This window comes from Palaemon carinicauda, chromosome 7, assembly GCF_036898095.1.
Source record: "Palaemon carinicauda isolate YSFRI2023 chromosome 7, ASM3689809v2, whole genome shotgun sequence".
NCBI classification, from domain to species: Eukaryota; Metazoa; Arthropoda; class Malacostraca; order Decapoda; family Palaemonidae; genus Palaemon; species Palaemon carinicauda.
In genome coordinates this window covers 153,495,004-153,517,161 of record NC_090731.1, presented here as the reverse complement: position 1 = coordinate 153,517,161, position 22,158 = coordinate 153,495,004, and the positions used below count along the sequence as shown (strand labels likewise).

The following is a 22,158-nucleotide window of genomic DNA, read 5'->3' as shown; positions in this document are numbered from 1 at the left end:
ATATATATGTGTGTGTGTGTGTGTGTGTGAGAGTGTATAGAGTGTGTGTGATGTGAGTGTATATCACACTAGTTCCCAAGAAACCATTATTGCAGACAATAGTAGAATGGTGAGCGGGGCTGACGGAACATGACCCCTATTATTCCTCTCACGAAGATTAAAATTAATTAAATATTTAATCATCTTACTCATTTTACTCCCTGAGTAAAATAAGCCAAGTTAAGTTACAAATCGTATTGATATTCGGTTTATCAATTACCAATAATCGAGAAAAAAAGACAACTGACACTCGAGGAATATCGAGACTAACATCCAAATGTAACTTTTTAGGTAGTGGTGAAGGCAGGCGGTCCTCAGCTAGTTGCAACTGATAACTCTAATTGATAATAATGCTGATGTGAAGCAGCGCAAAGCTACGATAGTAAACTGATTCCGAATGTCATCCATTATCCTGTAATTAGTTACATACAAGAAAAGAAGGTCCATTGGTACGAAGTACCGCAAACAAAAAATAATTCGTTTCCAAATTTTGTGGAAGGCCATCGCAGCTGCGACCCAACTTGCCGCGAATATTTAACGCGCGAAACACTTACGGAAATGAATATTGGTAGGTTTTTATTTCGCGCGTCACCTCATGTACGACAGTCTGATAAAAAAGTAGTTTTTCCGAATTTAATGTTTCAGTAGAAGATTTCCGCTAATTTTTCGTTGAAAACAAATCTCCAACTTTAAAAGTTTATAGTTTTGTATGAGTGAGAAATATCCACTTATTAACCCCATAAATCTTCACAAAAGTTTATTTTCCTCAGCTTCTGTAGTGTTTTGGGGCAAGCAACTCATCCATAGTGATATTAATACATGTCATATTAAGATATGCATATTTTTATATGCATAAAAATAATGGTAGTTCATGAAGGCTTTGTCTCGTGCGGTCCGAGAGGGATGTCTATGACGTCACAAATTTATGTTCTGAATATCTCGAAATTCGGACGTAGTCGAGAACTGTTCTGAAATGTTATTACCTTATAATATCTTAGGTATATAGGGGTTTTCGTAGTTATTTATAAAGTATTAAAGTATTTCTAATATATGTTAAAATCATTTTATAACATGGGATAAATAGTAAACGATTAGTAACAACAAAAAATAATTAAAACTGTCCAGTTAATACATTGTTGGAACGCGTCCACAGAATGTGAGAAAATGGCGAATTGACAGTGGTGGCTATCACGTTGATTTGTGTTTTATACGTAATGAAAAACTGTTTGGAAACAGATGTGTGTTTTATCAATTGGTGAATCAATGTGTGTATGGTGAAAAGGGGTCCAAGATGGCGAATAATATGTATAGGGTCGGAGGTGAGTTCATTATTATATGTCTTTTGCTCTTATGTTGATTTCGAAAAGGCTCATCATCACCGGTCTATCGAAAGATTAATCCCATTTATTTAATTATTTTATTATTTGATTATTTATTTGATTGTTGTCTTTTCTTATACGTGATCTTCATCATCAGGTCAAATCGCAGGATATAAAAGAAATTTAGTTTATAGTCACATTTAGAATGTAAACAATACGAGCCAAGGTAATAGATAGTGATAGATAGGGATATAGTCTATCGCTGTCTATCGCTGTCTGTTAGTGCGTTTGTTTGTTTGTGTTCAAAGGGATGAAGTTGAAAGAATTAAACAGACTTATTTTTAGTCACATTTAGAATGTAAACACAAGAGAGGAGGTAGTAGATTGTGATAGATAGGGATATTGTCTATTGCTGTCTATCGCTGTCTGTTAGTGCGTTTGTTTGTTTGTTTGTGTTCAAAGGGATGAAGTTAGCAATACAAATTTACCGAAGTTAGAAGAATTGAACAGAGACTTATTCAAGTTATTTTACGTCCTGACATGTGATAGGTTTCTTTTTATAGTTTATATATGATATATCTGTTTTGACGTTTTTACTGATTTTAGAAGGATTTATTGTTAATTAGTTCTCATCTTTTATTTATTTCCTTATTTCCTTTCCTCACTGGGCTATTTTTCCTTGTTGGAGCCCTTGGGCTTACAGCATCTTGCTTTTCCAGCTAGGGTTGTAGCTTGGCTAGTAATAATAATAACAGTTTCGAGTTTAGAATCCCAATTTTTTTTTTTAATCCTGCAATAAAACCTTCGACGAAGGACTTTGTTTGATGAGAATTTGTTAATATTTATTTTCACTGTATAATTTGACATCTTTTTTCCTTCATTTGACTTTATCAAGTTCCTAAACCTCAATAGATCCAATTATTAGTATTCAGTTCTCTATCAAAATTAACACAATCTATAACAATTTAACCTTTTAAAGTAACCTAACTTAGTGAATGCATCCTTAATTAGATGGCGTTCTCACTACCTAGTAACTGGTACCACCCCCAGCATTGTTCATTGGACATTTCTGATATGCCTGGTAACCCCAATCAGCACATAACCCTAATTGTGCCCCATAATTTATTGTAATCTCGTTACCTTTAGATTATCGTGCATAGGTTATCATTGCGTCCAGATGCTTGTTGTTGACACGCTTTTCGTGTCTTTCTTCAAAGGTTTTTTTTAGGCCGTTTTATCTGGTGGCCACCAGTAAGTGCATCTTATGCCTCTCAGATTTTCAAGTCTGGGTGTATGTATGATAGCGGCCACCTGTGTGTTCATGACGGCTGACTAAAAGTACAGCAGCGTAAGGGGGACGCAGGGGGCCTTAACCCCCCTGCCCTTTTTGATAGGTAAATAGGTAAGGACACTGCTTGTAGGTTAGGTTAAGGGGGGAAGTTTAGTTGGCCTCGACATTTTACGCTCGCTGGAGTAACTGGCCGTTGATATACAAAGCTCCAGTTTTTTTTTGCCCGTTGTTTCATCAGCCACTAGTAAGGGCATCTTACTTAGGCCTCTCAGATTTTCACGTCGAGGTGTATGATAGCAGCCACCTGTATTTATGATGAAAACTGACTAAGAATACAGCAGTGTAAGAGGTCCGGAGGGGGCGTTACCCTCCTTGTTAGTTCAATAGGTAAGGACACGGCTTGTTAGTTAGGGTAAGAGGGGAAATTTCAAATCGAGTTGGTTTCCGTATTTCATTGCTGCTTGAGGAACTGGCTGTTGATATACAAAGGTTTCAGTTTTTTAGCCTGTTGTTTTATCAGCCACCAGTAAGGGCATCTTACTTAGGCCTAGGCCTCTCAGATTTTCACGTCGAGGTGTATATATGATATCAGCCACCTGTATGTATGATGACAGCTGACTAAGAATGCAGCAGTGTAAGGGAGGTCGCAGGGGGCGTTACCTTCCTTATTAATTCAATAGGTAAGGACACGGCTTGTTGGTTAGGGTAAGGTAAATTTCAATTTTGTTGGTTTCCATATTTTATGTGTACTGGAGGAACTGGCTGTTGGTATACAAACGCTCCAGTATTTTTTAGCCAATTGTTTTATCGACCACCAGTAAGTGCATCTTAATTAGTCCTCTAAGAATTTCATCTCGGGGTGTATGTATGATAGCGGCCACCTGTATGTATGATGACGGCTGACTAAGAATACAGCAGTGTTGGGGGGGGGTCGCAGGGGGCGTCCCCCCATGAGGTAAATAGGTAAGGACATGGCTTGTAGGTATGAAGGAACTGGCCGTTGATATACATAGGCTTCTTCACATCTAGTCAAGGTTTAGATCTCTATTCCAGCCATGACCTCTGTTGACATTCTTTACTCTCTGTCAATCATATGGGAAAGCCCGGTTGTCAAACTTTATTTCGGTGCCATATGCAATTCTGGTAAAATTATCGTTTGTAGTGTTGAGTCATGTTGATCGACTACATTTTGATTTTGATTTAAGTTTGCAGTAGCCTATAGTATGTTCAGTTTTTAAAGCAAAAACCCTCTCAATAGATTTATTATATATGGTATAGAAGTCAAGAGTTAGCTATGGTCATTTCAAGTAACAGATTTATATTAATGCCTCAGAAAACATTCGTATCTTATTTTTATTATTATTATTATTATTACTAGCCAAGCTACAACCCTAGTTGACTGGTTTGGCAATGAAGAGTTTAGGACCTCCAAGGAGTCATTGTGTGTTGGAGAATATAATCTTTCCCTGGTTAACGTAACTTTTTAGGTACCATTCAAGTAAAAGGCCATATGTTGATGACTTGAAAAGTTTTATGTTATTTAACAAATTTCTTTATTAAAGAATTTTCTTTCAAGAATATTACTGGGCAATATGTTGCTGTTTAGTATTCTTGGTATTATGACGTCGTCGTTAGCTAGGCAGCGCACCTTACCAGAGTTCAGGTCAGGTATGAGGGCCATCTGTCACATTAGTCTGGTAGGGCTGTTACCCCAATTTAGGTAGGTTTGGATGTTTCCTTTTACATCGCCAGTCTTAGCAAGAGAAGCCATATTAAAAAATTTTTATATGACAACTTTTTAAACTTATTTAGACTAAACAAGTTGCAAGATACATTCAACTGCAGGTTGCAATAAAGCATTCTTTTGGTATTATCAATCTACCCCAAAGTTTACCTGGTGTCTTTGTACTGTTTAACTTTCTTCAGTTCAATGATTGTAACATTGAATCTGTATAATGTTACCATTTAATACCGTGATTCTGGTAAAGGTGCATAGAGGGGAGTTTGTTAACTATAGACAACAATAAATGTCACTTTGTGTGCATAGGCTACAAACAAATCATAAATGGGACATTTTATCTTTGACAACTGTTGTTGCAGTAACTATCCCACAGTTACAAAAGTTTTTCGAAATTAACTGATGAAATAAATGGACATTAGTGTAAAAGGAATATATAATTCAAGGCCCCTTTTAAGAATTCATCCTAGCATGAATATCTCTACCTTGCTAATAGTACACTAATTTCTCGTCCGAGGTTTTCGCCAACCTTCAGCCGATGATATCGAGCAAAAGTGTTGTGGCGTTGCATTACGATATCGCAGTTCTAGGAGCAAATGGGAAAAAGTTAAACGAAACTGATCAGCTGATATCATCATGGCTCCCAGAAATTTTCTAACTGTTGCGGTAATATGTATTATTGGTATATTACGTGAATTGAAGAATTCTACAACTACCTCAGGATGGACAAAAAATATTTTTATTATCTCTTGAGGCTTTTTGGACCCAGGATTGCCAAGCAAGAGCACATCCTATTTGCAGCCCCCATCTTGTGTTTACATGCCTGCATTTTATTTGAGCTGCTTCCCACCCAGTTGGGAAGCCAATTGCTGCCAATGTCTCGAGCACCACCTGCTCATACTTCCCAATTTAGGCAGCAACTGACGAAAAAAACCCTAGTGTGATTCCAGCTTAAGTCAGTGCTGTATACTGTATCACTAGCTTACCTAGCCTAGAGCGGGGACTTCACTTCATGACTCATCCCTAAAATAGAAGTTAACCCAAACTAGTTAACAATGGGCTTTCTTTCTTCATTGACACTTCTGGTTACTTGGCAACACCAACTTATACCTTCAGAAGTTTCCTTTTGAAGTAATAATGGTTCTGTAAGATGTCTGTGGTACGTACCTTACAGGACACCGTCATCTCGTTTTAACTTTACACTGATCTACGTTTATCTTGAGTTATTGTAGGATCAAGATGGGGATTGCATATATCGGTTAATAGTTCATTGCCCAGTTTGGTACAGTTTAATCATTGTTCTCAAATATTTTCCTTCGTAGGGCAATAGTTAATGACAATGATGTCATTGTGTCATTTCTGCTACTATGACCTTTAGTTCTTGCTATTTTTAACTTCGCTAGGATTTTCATATCTGTTCAGCATATTGAAAAGTTCATTATACTTACTTTCTTTGACATTCCTTCTCTCATAGAATTAAACTTAGCCATAAGAAGTACAAGTGTTTAGATTTTAAGATGAGACAATAAATAGTATACAGTGAACCCTCGCTACTTCGCGGTTCGACCATCGCGGATTCACCACTTGGCGGATTTTTTCCATAACCCATATATATACAGTAACATATATATATATATATATATATATGCATGTATTTATGTATATATGTATGTATGTATATAGGTAGGTATGTATATGTGCATACATATAAATATATATATATATATATATATATATATATATATATATATATATATATACATATATATATATACATATATATATATATATATATATATATATATATATACTAAAGTAGGAAGATGTGATGTAGTTCTAAGGGAATAGTATGGGAAATATGTCTGGGTAATAAGCAAAGCTCTACCTCCAGTTTGTTTCTTCATTATGATCAGAGATAAATGTAAACAAAACATTGGTTGCCATTTTTTAACGTGCTTTTTAGCGTGTTTAGGAAACGCATGATATAAAATTGCCTTTAATATATGTGCCTGTTTTAGTTTAGGGTACTGTAATACATGCATTAAGTGTTCTGTACATTAAAGGGTAGTTTGTTAACAGTACTACGTACAAGGGAAGGTTTTAAAAGTCTGAATATACATGTTGAATAAATAGGTAAATATGGTGTCACTACTTCGCGGATTTTCACCTATCGCGGCCGCGTCTGGAACCTATCTACCGCGATAAACGAGGGTTCACTGTACTGTGAATAATTAATTTATGCTGCACAGTGAAAGTAATTTCTAGTATTGCCATGCCCAGAATGAATCTTTGTGTAATTTACAGTCTAATTAGATTTTTAACTCCCACGACAGGATTATCAACTGGTCTTGGTCAAGGTAGTTTAGGTCTGAATTATGATTCAGGCTTCATTGTTGTTCACTGAAATTTTGCTAATTTTTATGTGGGGAATTTCAACTTTGTCCACCATTTAAAATCCAAATGGTGAAGTGGACAAAGGCCAAGACTAAAAGACTATTGCCTGTTGTGTAACATTATAGTGTTTGTTACAACAAATAGAGGAATTTTTATAAATTTAGGGCCTAAAATATTGAGTTTTTTAGCCTATGGCTTGAACACTTGTTGGAAGTTTGCACTAGAAAGTTAAATGTTAAAATTGAGCAAGTGCAAAGTAGTGTGTGGATAGTGGTAGACTGACAACTGTCAACACTTTTCTTTTACTGTGTAACAAGCCAGACAGAAACCTGATGGGGAATGTGTTGTCAGGCAGGTACATTTAGATGAACTTTATGGTATGTAATGCATACTGGTTTCATTGAGTCTTCTCAATATTCATATGCTATAGGATTCGAGCGTAGAGTTAACATGACAACATGGGAAGGTTGGATTTCCAGTGGCGGCTCAGATGATCAATTTCGATCTTTGTTCCTTCTCCTGTACCCTCTCATTCCTCCCCCCACTCCAACTTTCCTTTCCACCCCACATATCCAGTTTTTTCCTTTTCTCCCCACATATCCAGTTTTTTTTCCTTTCCTCCCCACATATCCATTTTTTTCCATTCCTTCCCACATATCCGTTTTTTTTCAATATTAATCTTACCCGATAATCATGTAGCTGTCAACTCTGTTGCCGACAGAAATCTACGGTCGGGATACGCCAGCGATCGCTATACAGGTGGGGGTGAACACCACAGCGCCATCTGTGGTCAGGTACTCTAGTACTTCTTGTCAACACCACCTCAATTTTTTCTCTGTCGTGCCTCCGGCTAGACCTACATGGATACGCTGTTGATTCTGGAGTTATTGCTCACGATTTGGTGATGTATTTGCTCTAGAGTTTAGCCTTCGCTATTCAGGAAGCTATATCATTAGCTTAGCAAGCTTTTGGAATTAATTTGATTTAATTTTTGATTTAATTTTGGTACGAAGAGAGTATGAACTCTCTTTCACTTTTAAATGGCCGACCCTTCCCTTAGACGGAAGTGTTGGTGTCGAAGAGAGTATAGACTCTCTTAATTTTGCTTAACAAAGTTATAGATTTATTTTATATCTCTCCGCCTTTTATAGGCCTCTTTGATTAACTTCCTTTTATTATAAACTTATTAAAATTAATTTTTATATTTGTTTATATTCGACCTTTCCTAATAGTAGGCGGTCTTTTCTTGGAACCGAAGTTAATTAACTTTGAGCCCGTCATTTCGTTTTTACCTGTTAACATATTATGCTATTTTAATGTTTTTGAAAGAATTTCTTTGATAGTCTTGTACTGCTTTCAAAGTTGAACTAACGTTTTGTTTTGTCTCTGCAGTTGTTGACGTTCAGAACGTTCAACTTGCGCTCTATCGTTACGATAGAGAGAGAGTCTATCACGGTGTCACGTTGCAGTAAGAGTAAACCGATTCTAGCGTTTTGTTCATTCTTTCTTAGCTTAAATGGTTCTATTCTAATAAAGGAACATTTTATTTGGGAAACCTTTCAGTTTTTTTCCTTTAACAATAATATGTTTTAACGATATATATAATTGGGCTCTTCTCTCAGGTGCTAAGTCAAGAGAGAGAGAGAGAGAGATAGAGACGGAGGGAGAGAGAGGAGGATAAACGTTTCGTTCAAGCGGGTAACGTTGTTATCGTTTTTTGCTCTTCTCCCTAGTCTCTTTAGGGGAAGAAGGTAAACGTTTCTAGAGTTTTATTCTTGTTCTCAGACTTTATGCGGTGAGAGATTTTAAACGTAGTTTATTTGATCTAGTGTTTAATCTCTTTTCCAGCCACTGAATTATTTATCTTTCATTATGTTTTTCTGTTACATTGTAATACTGTTTTCGCAATTACTAACTTTTAATGAAGGATAGAATTGCGTGTTTCAGGTACAAACCACTTAAAGTTTCGAGTTCAGTGAAATAAGTGCAAACAGAAAATCAAAAGTGATAAAGTGATAAGCGCTAAGTGTTACAGTGTGCGTTCGAGGGTTCGTCTGTTCGTGCCAGTTGTTCGCCTAGTCTGGGACCTCTTACAAGCTCCCAAGCCCAGGGGAGAAGTAATGTCGAAGGACTTATGGGTTCAGCAGGCCTTGATCGACGAACAGACGTTTCCCTCCGTGGTTTCGGGTGTAACCAACTCACGTAGCCGACGTGATCACCACACCCACACAAAGACGAGAGAGCCCATTTATTCCTCGTCTGCGGAAGAGGTTTCTCGCAGAAACCATGGACCAAATCTTGCAGCTTTTAAGTGCAAGTCGGTCCCTTCCGCGCAAGTCCAACTCCTAGGTGGTGCCATTAGCACTGGGTCAGTTCGGACTTGCTGCAGTACGACAACTGCACACCTCCCAGAGAGGCAAGGTGGTATCGCAACAGACAGTAACTCCGTCTGTTGCCGCACCAGCTGTTTTAGACCCTCAGTTTCAACGGACAGTAGCTCCGTTTGTTGTTGTCTTTCTTAAACTCTAGTGGTCTATGCTGCTGACAATGCAGTCTCAGCTTGCGGTGTTGATGCAGGAGTTTCAGGCAGAGAAGGTTAACACACCTCCTCCTGCGAGCGCTCCTCCACCTCTACGCAGTCCAGCCTGCCAGACGTATGATGTTGAGGTTCCTCAAGCTACCTCCATGCGTGATCTGCCGCATTGGGAGTTGCCAGATACCAGCTCTGTGCAGCAACCTCCACTTTCCTTTAGGCAGGAGCCTCTTGCCACGCGGCAACCTCCTCAACACTTGAGGCAGGAGCCTTATGCTTTGCAGCAACCTCCTCTACCCTTGAGGTAGGAGCCTCTTGCGTTGCGACTACCTCCTCCATCCTCGAGGCAGCTACCTCTTGCGGTGCGACAACCTCCACCATCCTCGAGGCAGCAACCTCAACTCCACCTCTGCGCAGTCCACCCTGCCAGACGTATGATGTTGAGGTTCCTCAACCTACCTCCACGCGTGAGCTGCCGCTTTGGGAGTTGCCAGATACCAGCGCTATGCAGCAACCTCTTGCGTTGCGGCAACCTCCTCCATCCTTGAGGCAGCAACCTCAACTCTTGCGGCAGCCACCTCCACTCTTGAGGCAAGAACCTCAACTCTTGAATGGGCTCTCGTGGCATGGTTGGTTTCGACCTGGCCTTTCATTAGAAGGGGCTAGCGTTCGATCCCAAGTATGAGGTAGAAATTTATTTCTATTTGAACACGATGTTGTGTTGATATTTATCCATATTGACTCATTAGGGATAATTTGAATGAATTACTACCAATTGTGTCACGTGGTGGCCCGGGGAAATCTGGTAAAACTCGCTGGTAAAGAGACTGATGTCTCACCAGGTAAATCCTCGGACAGCTAGATTAGTGTCAGGTTCAGATTTCTTTAAAAAATCCTCCTCTACCCATGAGGCAGCCTCATGCTTATGAGGAGCCTCATGCTATGCGGCATCCTCCTCAAACCATGAGGCAAAAGCCTCATGCTATGCGGCAACCGCCTCAACCCATGAGGCAGGAGCCTCATACTATGCGGCATCCTCCTCAACGCATGCGGCATAAGCCTCATCCCTTGCAGCTTGAGCCTCATCCCATGCAGCATGAGTCTCATACCATGCAGCATGAGCCTCATCCCATGCAGCATGAGCCTCATCCCATGCAGCATAAGCCGCACGCCATGCAACATGCTCTGCTTACCTTACAGCATGCTCTACATACAGCATGCTCTACATACAGCATGCTCTGCATACCTTACCGCATGCTTCTCAGTCATACATCTTTGGTTGTTGCCAACTCACTAGACTGTCAAGCAGTTTCATAACGTTGCCTTCTAGTCTGCTGCTTTTGCACCAGTGAAACCCTCACTGAGAGAACTTAGCTTTTCTCGGATATGGTTCCTGTATATGAGAAAGTGCTATTCTCCCTCCTTCTGATTTTCCCTTGAGGACTCTGTCATTTGGAGAGGAGCCTTTAGCTACTTAGCCTCCTATGGACTTTTATTTAAGCATAGCATGCTTCCAGGGAGGGTAATGGTTCCACTTCAGTCGCTAACCCCGTCTGTTACCACACCTGCTCCCATAGACCTTGAGCTGTGTTGCAAGACATGCAGTCCAAGCTTAGTCCTTGTTAGAGGATTTTTTGTTTACGGAGTCAGTGTGTCACTGGGAAGACGTTCAACAACCAGCAGAAGTGTCTTGTTGTGACGCAGTGCGGCAACCTCAGCAACCCGATAAGGAGTTGTCTGTACGACCCAGACAGTCTAGACAGCTTCGGGTTGTCACTGTACTTCCTCGCTTCCCCATGGTTGACAGTTCACAGACTGTGCAGCAGTACCATGATCTTGTGTCCGGCTCCGTCAGACGACTAGCTTTTAAGAGCTCCCACAAGTCGTCGCTGTCTGGAGATTCTCAGATGGACTATGGATCTGACCAAGGAACTGGGCCTCCTGGTCAATTTTGAGGAGTCCCAGCTCGTCCCATCCCAGACCATTGTCTACCTGGGTATGGATCTTCAGAGTCGAGCTTTTCGGGCTTTTCCGTCGGCCCCAAAGATATACTAAGCCCTAGATTGCATCCAGAGCATGCTGAGAAGGAACCGATGCTCAGTCAGGTAGTGGATGAGTCTAACAGGGACACTTTCATCGCTGGCACTGTTCATCGAGTTAGGGAGACCCCACCTCCCCCCCTTCAGTATCATCTAGCGGCTCACTGGATAAAGGACATGACGCTAGAGACGATCTCAGTTCCTGTTTCCGAAGAGAGGAGGTCTACTCTCACGTGGTGAAAGAACAGCTTTCTTCTCAAGGAAGTCTACCTTTGGCTGTTCAGAAACCCGACCGCCGTCTCTTCTCTGACGCATCAGACACGGGCTGGGGTGCGACTTTGGACGGACAGGAATGCTCGGGAACATGGAATCAGGAGCTAAGGACACTTCACATCTATTGCAAGGAGCTGTTGGCGGTTCATCTGACCTTGATAAACTTCAAGTCCCTCCAGCTTAACAAGGTGGTGGAGGTGGACTCTGACAACACCACAGCCTTGGCTTACATCTCCAAGCAGGGAGGGACTCATTTGTGGAAGTTGTTCTAGATCGCAAGGGACCTCCTCATCTGGTTAAAAGATCGAAAGCTCACGCTGGTAACGAGGTTCATTCAGGGCGATATGAATGTCATGGCAGATCGCCTTAGCCGGAAGGGTCAGGTCATCCCCACAGAGTGGACCCTTCACAAGAATGTTTGCAGCAGACTTTGGGCCCTGTGGGGTCAGCCAACCATAGATCTGTTCGCTACCTCGATAACCTAGAGGCTCCCGTTGTATTGTTCTCCGATTCCAGACCCAGCAGCAGTTCACGTGGATGCTTTTCTGCTGGATTGGTCCCATCTCGACCTGTATGCATTCCCGCCGTTCAAGATTGTCAACAGGGTACTTCAGAAGTTCGCCTCTCGCAAAGGGACACGGCTGACGTTGGTTGGCTCCGCTCTGGCCCGCGAGAGAATGGTTCATAGAGGTACTGCAATGGCTGGTCGACATTCCCAGGACTCTTCCTCTAGGAGTGGACCTTCTACGTCTACCTCACGTAAAGAAGGTACATCCAAACCTCCACGCTCTTCGTCTGACTGCCTTCAGCCTTTCGAAAGACTCTCAAGAGCTAGGGGCTTTTCGAAGGAGGCAGCCAGAGCGATTGCCAGAGCAAGGAGGACATCCACTCTCAGAGTCTATCAGTCTAAAGGGGAAGTCTTCCGAAGCTGGTACAAGGCCAATGCAGTTTCCTCATCCAGTACCACTGTAACCCAGATTGCTGACTTCCTGTTACATCTAAGGAACGTAAGATCCCTTTCAGCTCCTATGATTAAGGGTTACAGAAGTATGTTGGCAGCGGTTTTCCGCCACAGAGGCTTGGATCTTTCCAACAACAAAGATCTACAGGACCTCCTTAGGTCTTTTAAGACCTCAAAGGAACGTCGGTTGTCCACTCCAGGCTGGAATCTAGACGTGGTCCTAAGGTTCCTTATGTCATCAAGATTTGAACCTCTCCAATCAGCCTCTTTTAAGGACCTCACATTAAAAACTCTTTTCCTCGTGTGCTTGACAACAGCTAAAAGAGTAAGTGAGAGCCACGCCTTCAGCAGGAACATAGTTTTCACATCTGAAACGGCTACATGTTCCTTGCAGCTCGGTTTTTTGCTAAAACGAGCTTCCTTCACGTCCTTGGCCTAAGTCGTTCGAGATCCCAAGCCTGTCCAACTTGGTGGGGGACGAACTGGAGAGAGTACTTTGCCCAGTTAGAGCTCTTAGGTACTATCTAAAAAGGTCATAACCTTTACGAGGACAATCAGAAGCTTTATGGTGGGCTATCAAGAAGCCTTCTCTTCCAAGGTCTAAGAACTCAGTTTCTTACCTATTCAGGCTCCTGTTTAGGGAAGCACATTCTCATCTGAAGGAAGAAGACCTTGCTTTGCTGAAGGTAAGGACACATGAAGTGAGAGCTGTGGCTACTTCAGTGGCCCTCAAACAGAACCGTTCTCTGCAGAGTGTTATGGATGCAACCTATTGGAGATGCAAGTCAGTGTTCGCATCATTCTATCTCAAAGATGTCCAGTCTCTTTACGAGAACTGCTACACCCTGGGACCATTCGTAGCAACGAGTGCAGTAGTAGGCGGGGGCTCAGCCACTACATTCCCATAATCCCATAACCTTTTTAACCTTTCTCTTGAATACTTTTTATGGGTTGTACGGTCGGCTAAGAAGCCTTCCACATCCTTGTTGATTTGGCGGGTGGTCAATTCTTTCTTGAGAAGCGCCGAGGTTAAAGGTTGTGATGAGGTCCTTTAGTATGGGTTGCAGCCCTTTATACTTCAGCACCTAAGAGTCGTTCAGCATCCTAAGAGGACCGCTACGCTCAGTAAGAAAGACGTACTTAATAAAGGCAGAGTAACGGTTCAAGTCGTCTTCCTTACCAGGTACTTATTTATTTTATGTTATTTTTGAATAACTAATAAAATAAAATACGGGATACTTAGCTTCTGTGTTAACATGTATGCTGGTCTCCACCCACCACCCTGGGTGTGAATCAGCTACATGATTATCGGGTAAGATTAATATTGAAAAATGTTATTTTCATTAGTAAAATAAATTTTTGAATATACTTACCCGATAATCATGATTTAATTGACCCACCCTTCCTCCCCATAGAGAACCAGTGGACCGAGCAAAAAATTGAGATGGTGTTGACAAGAAGTACTAGAGTACCTGACCACAGATGGCGCTGTGGTGTTCACCCCCACCTGTATAGCGATCGCTGGCGTATCCCGACCGTAGATTTCTGTCGGCAACAGAGTTGACAGCTACATGATTATCGGGTAAGTATATTCAAAAATTTATTTTACTAATGAAAATAACATTTTTCCTTTCTTCCCCACATATCCAGTTTTATCCTTAATATCCTCCCCAGATTCTTCTTAATATGCTAGCATTAGAAGTGTGACCCTGGTGGAAGCAGTGAAGCCTGTGTCAGGCCAACCAATTCTTAACTCGAATCCCTTGGCTGCGTGGCCAATTTAGGGATGGAACATGGTTGTTGATGCTGATTCTAACTTATAATCCTTGCAAATGACCTGTTCACTTTAAAGTGAAATATTTTTATCAACATTTGCTACAGTGTGCGATTTGAGTTTCCCTTGAAAAGATACATTGTTATCCCTTACTACTCAATACATAGTTATTCACTAATGAAATTGATGACCAAGTAAAAAAAAAAAAAAAAAAAAAAAACAGCATTAAGCCATGTGTAAACACTAACCGTGTTCTGCCAGTGTGATTGTTGTTGTTCGTCACCTCATGTGAACAAGCCTTGAAATAAGAGAAGGAACTGTTTTATTCTCTGAGAAGGAATCTATAATATCAGTAAACATCCATAAGTTAGTTGGACTTTTTAAGATTCATTTCTATTTAAAAAAAGATGACAGAAAGTTCCAGTTGCAGCTGACTACTCAGAGGTCCTGAAAACTTTGGCCTTTACTTTCTCTATTTCACAGGTATTGTTTGTTTCCCCATAGCCTACTATTGTTAGGAACTCTCTGGTTTGGGTTCTTTGCAATTTTTTGGAATCCCTTTGTATTTAAGGCCAATTTTCAGTGGACGGTGGCTACCACTGTTTCAAGGCGAGACATTAAATGCATATGTTTCCACAGATGCCCGGATGCTTAAATAAAAATTGACTCTTATGGGGGCATCCAATGAAATGCGTGCATTTAATTTCTCACTACAAAACATTAGCAACCATTGTCTACTGAAAGTTGGGACTTATCATAAAACTTCTACACCTGTTTCGACACCTTGTTTCAGGCTGCCACTCATTTTAATGCCTGCACTTTGGTTTGTCCGCATGACGGTTTTGTCTCCTACTGTGGGCTCTGTGCCTGGTTCCATTTTTACGTCGCCACATGGTTTTATACCTGTGGTATTGCCTTCTGCTACTGTGTTCACTTCTGCCCCAGTTTTTATCAACATTTGCTTGTGCGCCTACTCATTAATACTACAATGCCTTCCTTATCAGCGCCAGGGATAATAAAATCTTTTGACGCCTTTCCCAGCACTTATCAAACTGAATTGCCCTGGCTCTTTGTCTCCCCCTCTTGTTGCTCCTGCATTTCTTGATCTCTCAATCTCTACTTTCCTTGGCAAAAAATTCAACCATCTGAACCCATCAAAGAAGACATTCCTCAGGCTCCTATCCTAGATCTGATCTCTCGAGTGTGGTTCAGATCTAGACTTGGCTTTTGATTTACTGTAAAAAAGATTCAGTAGTTAGATCTCAAATATGCATGTATAACACTAGTCGCAGGCAACTATTCCTACATCTCTGGTGTAGCTTTGTCTTCCCAGTCTATTAAAGCTAAGTTCATTAGGGTCTACGACAAACCTTTTTGCCAAGCTATCAATGCCAGATCCCCTTTTGCTTTGCTGTCCATTGAATATGAGATCACATAAACATTCATCCCTATACCATGGAGGTGATCCCATCTCTGGCCCTTCTTTGCTAGATGAAGCCAGCTTTCTTCCCTCTTTGGTCATGTGAATCAAGTGTCACCTTCTTGTCCCATGGGGATATGTGCAGGGAGTGATTATTCTCCCAATGGGAAAAGTTTAGGGCTTTAGAAAGACGACTACTAATGCACTTGTTCTCTTTCGTCTGCTTCAGTCACGAAAAAGAAAACGAAGCCACTTGTTCTCTTTCGTCTGCTTCAGTCACGAAGAAGAAAACGAAGCTTAAGCATTCTCTTTCAATCCAAGTCTGTTCCCTTGGTATTGGAGTTTTCTATGACAGGACCAGATAGCGAAGTATGTTAACCTAGTGTTTATTAAAGTTTTATTGAAATAGTTTCTCCTGCCCTCCGTCAGAAGGCCGAGAATTCTACCTCAAAAAGATGATTTTTTAGTGGCAGCTTTCAGCCCAGTTGTTGATAATGTTCCATCTGATGGTTATCATTTTTTTCTTCTGCTTTTACTAATCTTAGACTGAGAGAGTTCTTAGTTCATATAAGTAACTTCTTACCTCTGATGAGGGAAATCAAAGGGTTTTCTCTGGATTATTTTCAGGAGTTTCTACTGTGCATTTTGTGTGCAATTCATATACACCCCACTATTATTCAGGTGTGCAGCATTATTCTCTTTGCATGACAATATCTCTGGATAAGGAAGTATTGAAGAATTTTCTCTGCTGAAACTTCTCTTGCATAAGGATCATTGCCCTTACCACTTTGTATAGGAATGAGCACTTGCTTGACAGTGAGTCCTCAGTCCTACATATTTTCCCTACGTCCGCTCTCCCACAAAGCCTTGGAGACGTGTTTTCTAGCCCTCATTTACCCAGAGAGTACTACATGTTCTGCTCGTGCACCTATTGAAAGCATCGCTTTCACTGCTCGTGCATCAGCTGAACAGACTGCTTCCGTTGCAAGTCCTCCCGTTGTTCACCCTATGACTTAACTTTCCAAAGCCTTATATTTTATTTTGGTTTTTATGAATGCTTTTACAAGACTACTACTCCTCCAGTAGTTATTTTGGAGGATAGGAAGTATCCTTCTCATGTTAATCTTAAAAGTGATTACAGTATTTAGTTTTGGAGGTAAGACCCATTGCAACAACCCAATGATAAGAAACGTTGCGCAGAACTGAATCCCCATCTTCCCCATGTTGTTTCTCCTGTTCAGCATTCTCAACGTTGAATATTGTCAACACCAGAGTTGCCTCTACATCCGATAATGAAGGATGGTAACCTAGTGTTCAGGGATGCTTTTAAGTGCAGTACGTAGTTAAACTTGACATCATTCCTGAGGCTGAAATTTCAATCTCCAAGATAGATTCCTTTAGCAACTGTTTTTGGCTCCAACTGCTGATAGTGCTGAAAGAGTTATTGGGTAACCTTTGACAGGCCAGATAGTACTTCATTGGATCCCTCACTGGTTACGACTCATTTTTCCTTTCCTACACATACACCGAATAGTATGGCCTATTCTTTAAACCATCTCTTTCCTCATACGCTTGACCTCCTAATATGACTGAAAAATTCTTCTTCACTCAAAAGGTTGATTACTGCACTGTAATTATTCAGTGGCTACTTTCTACTGTATTTGGTAGGGGTAGAAGAGAGACTTTATCTATGGTAACCAACTCTTCTAGAAGGACACTCCAAAATCAAACCATTGTTCTTTAGTCTTGGGTAGTGCCGTAGCCTCCGTATCATGGTTTTCCATTGTCTTGGGGTAGAGTTCTCTTGCTTTGGGGTTCATGGGCACTTTTCTATCTGTTTCCTTAGTTTCTTTCTTCTCTGGGCTATTTTCCCAGTTGGAGTTCTTATAGGGCTTATAGCAATATGCTTTTCCATCTAGGGTTGTAACAGCCAGTAATGATCATAATAATATCTGTTGGAGATTAAGGAGATTTTATATATATATTCTGGAAGCTTCTGTGGGTGCTCAAGAACCCAAACACCTACTTCCCGCTTTCTTTGTCTGTATACCATCATTTACCTCATATCCATCATATTTTTTTAGGAACATACTGTATTCCTTTCATAGTCGAAAGTGTCTTCGGACCTCCTTGTTGCCACCCAGGGTCCTGCAAGCGGACCTTCCTCATATAATTAAGTACAGTAGTTTTGCAATTAGCTTTGCATGGCGATGAGCCTCAAGTGTCAAAACTTCTGGTTGCTGGTACTAGCCCGACTCTGCGTCCGTAGTCCTACAAACAATCCCCGCTTCTGCCTTCCCACATAGTACAGGATAAGCTTTTACTATCCAATATATAGTCATTGAATGTTCTACGCGTCTGTTTGTTTGCACGCCAGTAAGCACGCCGCTATTCATCCCGTAACTTTTAGGGGTATAGGCTCGCCCTTACATAGGATTTCACTCTCTCTTTCAGTAGTCCCTTTGGAGGATGAAAACCATCCTTCCAATATCTTATCACTCTGATCATGAAGACTGTAGAAAATATTCCTCAGTTTTGGAGGTATGTATGTCCTTTACCTCAACATAACGTAGTGATGGGGAATGGCGTGTGGAACCTTATTCCACCGTTTCTGCAGGTTTTTTTCTCTTGGTTCGCAACCTTGGCATTGTGCTTTGTCATCTATGCGTTTGAGACCCAGTTCTCCAACATCTTTGCCAAGTTCATAGCATAGGCCTGATCTCTGGGTTACAGCTTCAGAAAAGGTTAGCAGTTTCAATTATCCACGTTTCCCATCAGTCTTTCCGTCTTATATGCCAGAGATTCGGCATGACCATAAAGACGTTCCTGGGAAGGACAAAAATCTCAGGACAGCATCTAAGCAGAAGCCGACTCCCGCAGATTCTAGACCTAGAATACTGTTTACAGTTTCCTATTAAGGTAAAAGCTTCAGGCAACTGGTGTGGCCACTCTGGAAGTACCGACTTCAGGCCATGGGAGGCATCCTCTTATATGAAAATTATGAGTCTTGGTAGATGTATTAACAGTCTTGAGGCCCCTCATGCTCCTGTTAGATGTATTCTCATTGATGGCTTCTTCTCAGATACCTAGAGTGCAAATCATAAGTTTAATGTTCGGCAAGCTTGTGACACCTTAATTGAGATGAATAATCAAGTCTCAGATTCTGAGAATTCTCTTAGAGCAGGTAGGTTATCAAATTACTGTACTTCTTCTTGCGCTCTCCTTAACGGAAATTTTATGTTCCTGGGGGAGCTCTTCTCAATCCACTACCTCTTGATTCAGATGTAGCGTATTTATTTAGCTCCGGGTATTTCTGGTGACCGAATTAGTCAACAGCTAGCTTCTTTTCAAAACTTGAGTTGCTAAACATTCCCAAACCTGGTTCAAGATGAAAGCACTAGGCTCAGTCATTAAAGCTTTCTGTCAGAAAGACTTATTACTGCCCATTATCATATCTCAGTCCATCTGAAGTCAAGGAAGTAGCTGTGGTTTTCTTTCTGAGGAAGGACCTTCCTGTTCCTAGCTCCGCAAACCTTTATATGTCTCCTCGCTCTCTTTTCCTCATGAGCTCATGCCATGAAGATCAGGTTTCTTCATGATCTGGACGACTGGTGGATTCAAGAGTCCTGCTTATCCGACAAAGGGATCGTCTCAAATTTTTCTGTCATCTCTGAGTCTGGCTAGAATTAGGGAAGTTGGTTCTCGAGCTCGTGTCAATTTCTGTATCTGGGCATGGGTGTAGAATAGGTCCCAGTCAGTGTTTCAGTCCCTTTCTTTGGCAGAGGCTCTTCAAACGTAATAAGTTTCAGGTATGTGGACACAGGGAGACAAGTCGTTCCACATAAACTACTTAGAATTGAGAGCGACGTAGATAGTGTTAACTCCACTTCATAGACACCTTTAAGGTCACTCAGTAGTGTTTTTGAGCGACAACAGCGCATACAGATACAACAGGTATGTGCTGACGTGTGTCTCTGAGCATTGAGGCTCCATGTCTCGCTTCCTTTGCCGTTTGGCGTTGGGAATGCATCAGTGAGTGTTAGGGAATGCCGTTCGCCTTACAGCCCATTTAATCCTGGGGAAAAAGGACTGTGATAACAGATAATCATGGGAAAAAGTACTGTGATAACAGATAATCAGTGTCGACTAGAGACTGTAGTTTGGTTAGATTAGTCCTAGAGTTGTCAAGTGGCAAGTGAACTTCTAACTTTGTCGGATTCCTCCATTATGGATACATATTTGCTGATCAACTGAGCCACAATCTGGCAGTACTTTATATTTTTCTCCAGTCCCAGCTGTAGTTATGGAAGACATATTCCAATTCCTCTTGGACGGGATGGACGCCTACACCTTTCCCCCCATTCCACCTAACCTATCTGGTCTTGAATAAGATCTGAATGTCTCAAGACCTCATGATGCTAGTAGCGTCAGATTGGTCTGAAGTGGAGTGGTTCTTGGACCTTCTAGATCTGTTCGTAAAAGTCCCAAGAAAGCTATCAGACTAGCCAAATCCTTGACAACAAGTGCATATGAAAAGACTGACAGCATGGCATCTTTCCGAATACCTCTGCAACTCCTCCGCATAGTGGTCCCTATTATGTGATTGGTGTTGTCTACGGAAAACTGCACTACTCTTGGCCAATATTCCACTTATAGCTATGAAAGCATGTTTATCTTTGGGAGAAATGTCTACTGGGGCCCCTCCAAAAGCCCATGGTATATGGGGCTATTGTGGCAACTTTGATTTCCGCAAGAACCACTCAGTAACACTTTTGAGTACAGTTATAATTTCAAGGTCCCTTAGAGTGGTACCATACGAACTTTTCTGTAAGAAAATAATAAGAGATCTCGCAAGCCAGCTCCATGGTCGCTTTTATCTTTTATCACAATCCAAGGGGGTGAATTGATCTCTTATTCTTGTTTATCCTTGACTTTGTAGCTAAGACTCAAGCCATCTTTTCATGATCATCGGTTTGATTCCTCCATTTCCTTAATCAGGGTGATTGATGTTATGGTCAGTTTGCCACTATTTCCTGTAAATGTGGTTTGTCTTTTACCTTAAGTGACTATTCCTTGTCATTTTACTATTATTATTGTTATTATTATTATTACTTGCTAAGCTACAACCCTAGTTGAAAAAGCTAGATGCTTTAAGCTCAGGGGCTCCAACAGGGAAAATAGCCCTGTGAGGAAAGGAAAAATTAAATATTTTAAGAGTAACATTAAAATAAATATCTCCTATATAAACTTTAGCAAAACAAGAGGAAGCAAAATTAGATAGAATAGTGTGCCCGAGTGTACCCTCAAGCAAGAGAACTCTAATTCAAGACAGTGGAAGACCATGGTACAGAGGCTATGGCACTACCCAAGACTAGAGAACAATGGTTTGATTTTGGATGGTCCTTCTCCTAGAAGAGCTGCTTACCATAGCTAAAGTCTCTCTTCTACCCTTAGCAAGAGGAAAGGGGTCACTGAACAATTACAGTGCAGTAACCCTTTGGGTGAAGAAGAATTGTTTGGTAATCGCTGTGTTGTCAGGTGTATAAGGCCAGAGGAGAATATGTAAAGAATAGGCCAGACTATTCGGTGTATGTGTAGGCAAAGGGAAAATAAACAGTAACCAGAGAGAAGGATCCAATGTATTACTGTCTGGCCAGTCAAAAGATGCCATAACACTCTAGTGGTAGTATCTCAACAGGTGGCTGGTGCCCTGGCAAACCTACGACCTCCCAACAATTTGTGAGTACCAGTCAAAAGAAAGAGGATAACCAAGAAAACAATTTCTCTTTGGTTACCTGAAACAATCATGAGTGTATTTAAACCCTAGGGAAAAGCATCTACTAGAGACCCTTCCAAGTTGTATGATATTTTTGGTATTGCAGCAACCGTGTTCTTCTGCAATAACCACTCTGGCACAGGTACTGAGAGCAGGGTTCCGGAAATGCAGTCGACGTTTAATTCTCACTACTGAAGGACTCCACCCACAGGTCCTTAGACAGTAAGGCCATTTATGAATGGCAGAGGCAAGGGACTGTGACATTGCCCTAGAGACTGACCATTTATGCGATCAGTGCCCGAGCCTCTTCTCCGGCCAAGCTAGGACTAAGGAGGGTCGGGCAATGGCTGCTGATGACTCATCGATAGATCCATATGCTTCCTCAACCCCCCCCCTTCCTTATCTCATAAGGATGGTGAGGTTGCAGTAACCAAAGGAACTAATGAGTTTGAGTGAGAGACAAACCCCAGTCTGGTGATCACCAGTCAGGGACGTTACCACATTGGCTTTACTACACATTTGAGTTCTCTTTCGGATGTGACACATTTTTCTATATATGGGTCTCTAGATGCTAGAATGTCATGTCCTTTCCTCCTTTATC

At 41.3% G+C, this 22,158-nt stretch overlaps 1 protein-coding gene across 7 annotated transcripts in view; it reads left to right on the top strand.

Annotated features, from left to right (window-relative positions):
* Window positions 1–471: 471 nt before the first annotated feature.
* MTA1-like (metastasis associated 1-like) overlaps window positions 472–22,158 on the top strand; it is a 182,772-nt gene continuing 161,085 nt past the window's right edge. For 5 of the 7 annotated variants that reach the window (XM_068376980.1, XM_068376978.1, XM_068376977.1 and 2 more), the window contains exon 1: window positions 1,171–1,358. In XM_068376980.1, the coding sequence (XP_068233081.1) occupies window positions 1,331–1,358 (28 nt within the window). In that variant the 5' untranslated portion in view covers window positions 1,171–1,330. Of the gene's footprint in view, window positions 608–1,170; window positions 1,359–22,158 lie in introns of those variants that run through there. The other 2 variants (XM_068376979.1, XM_068376984.1) reach the window with 2 other exon arrangements.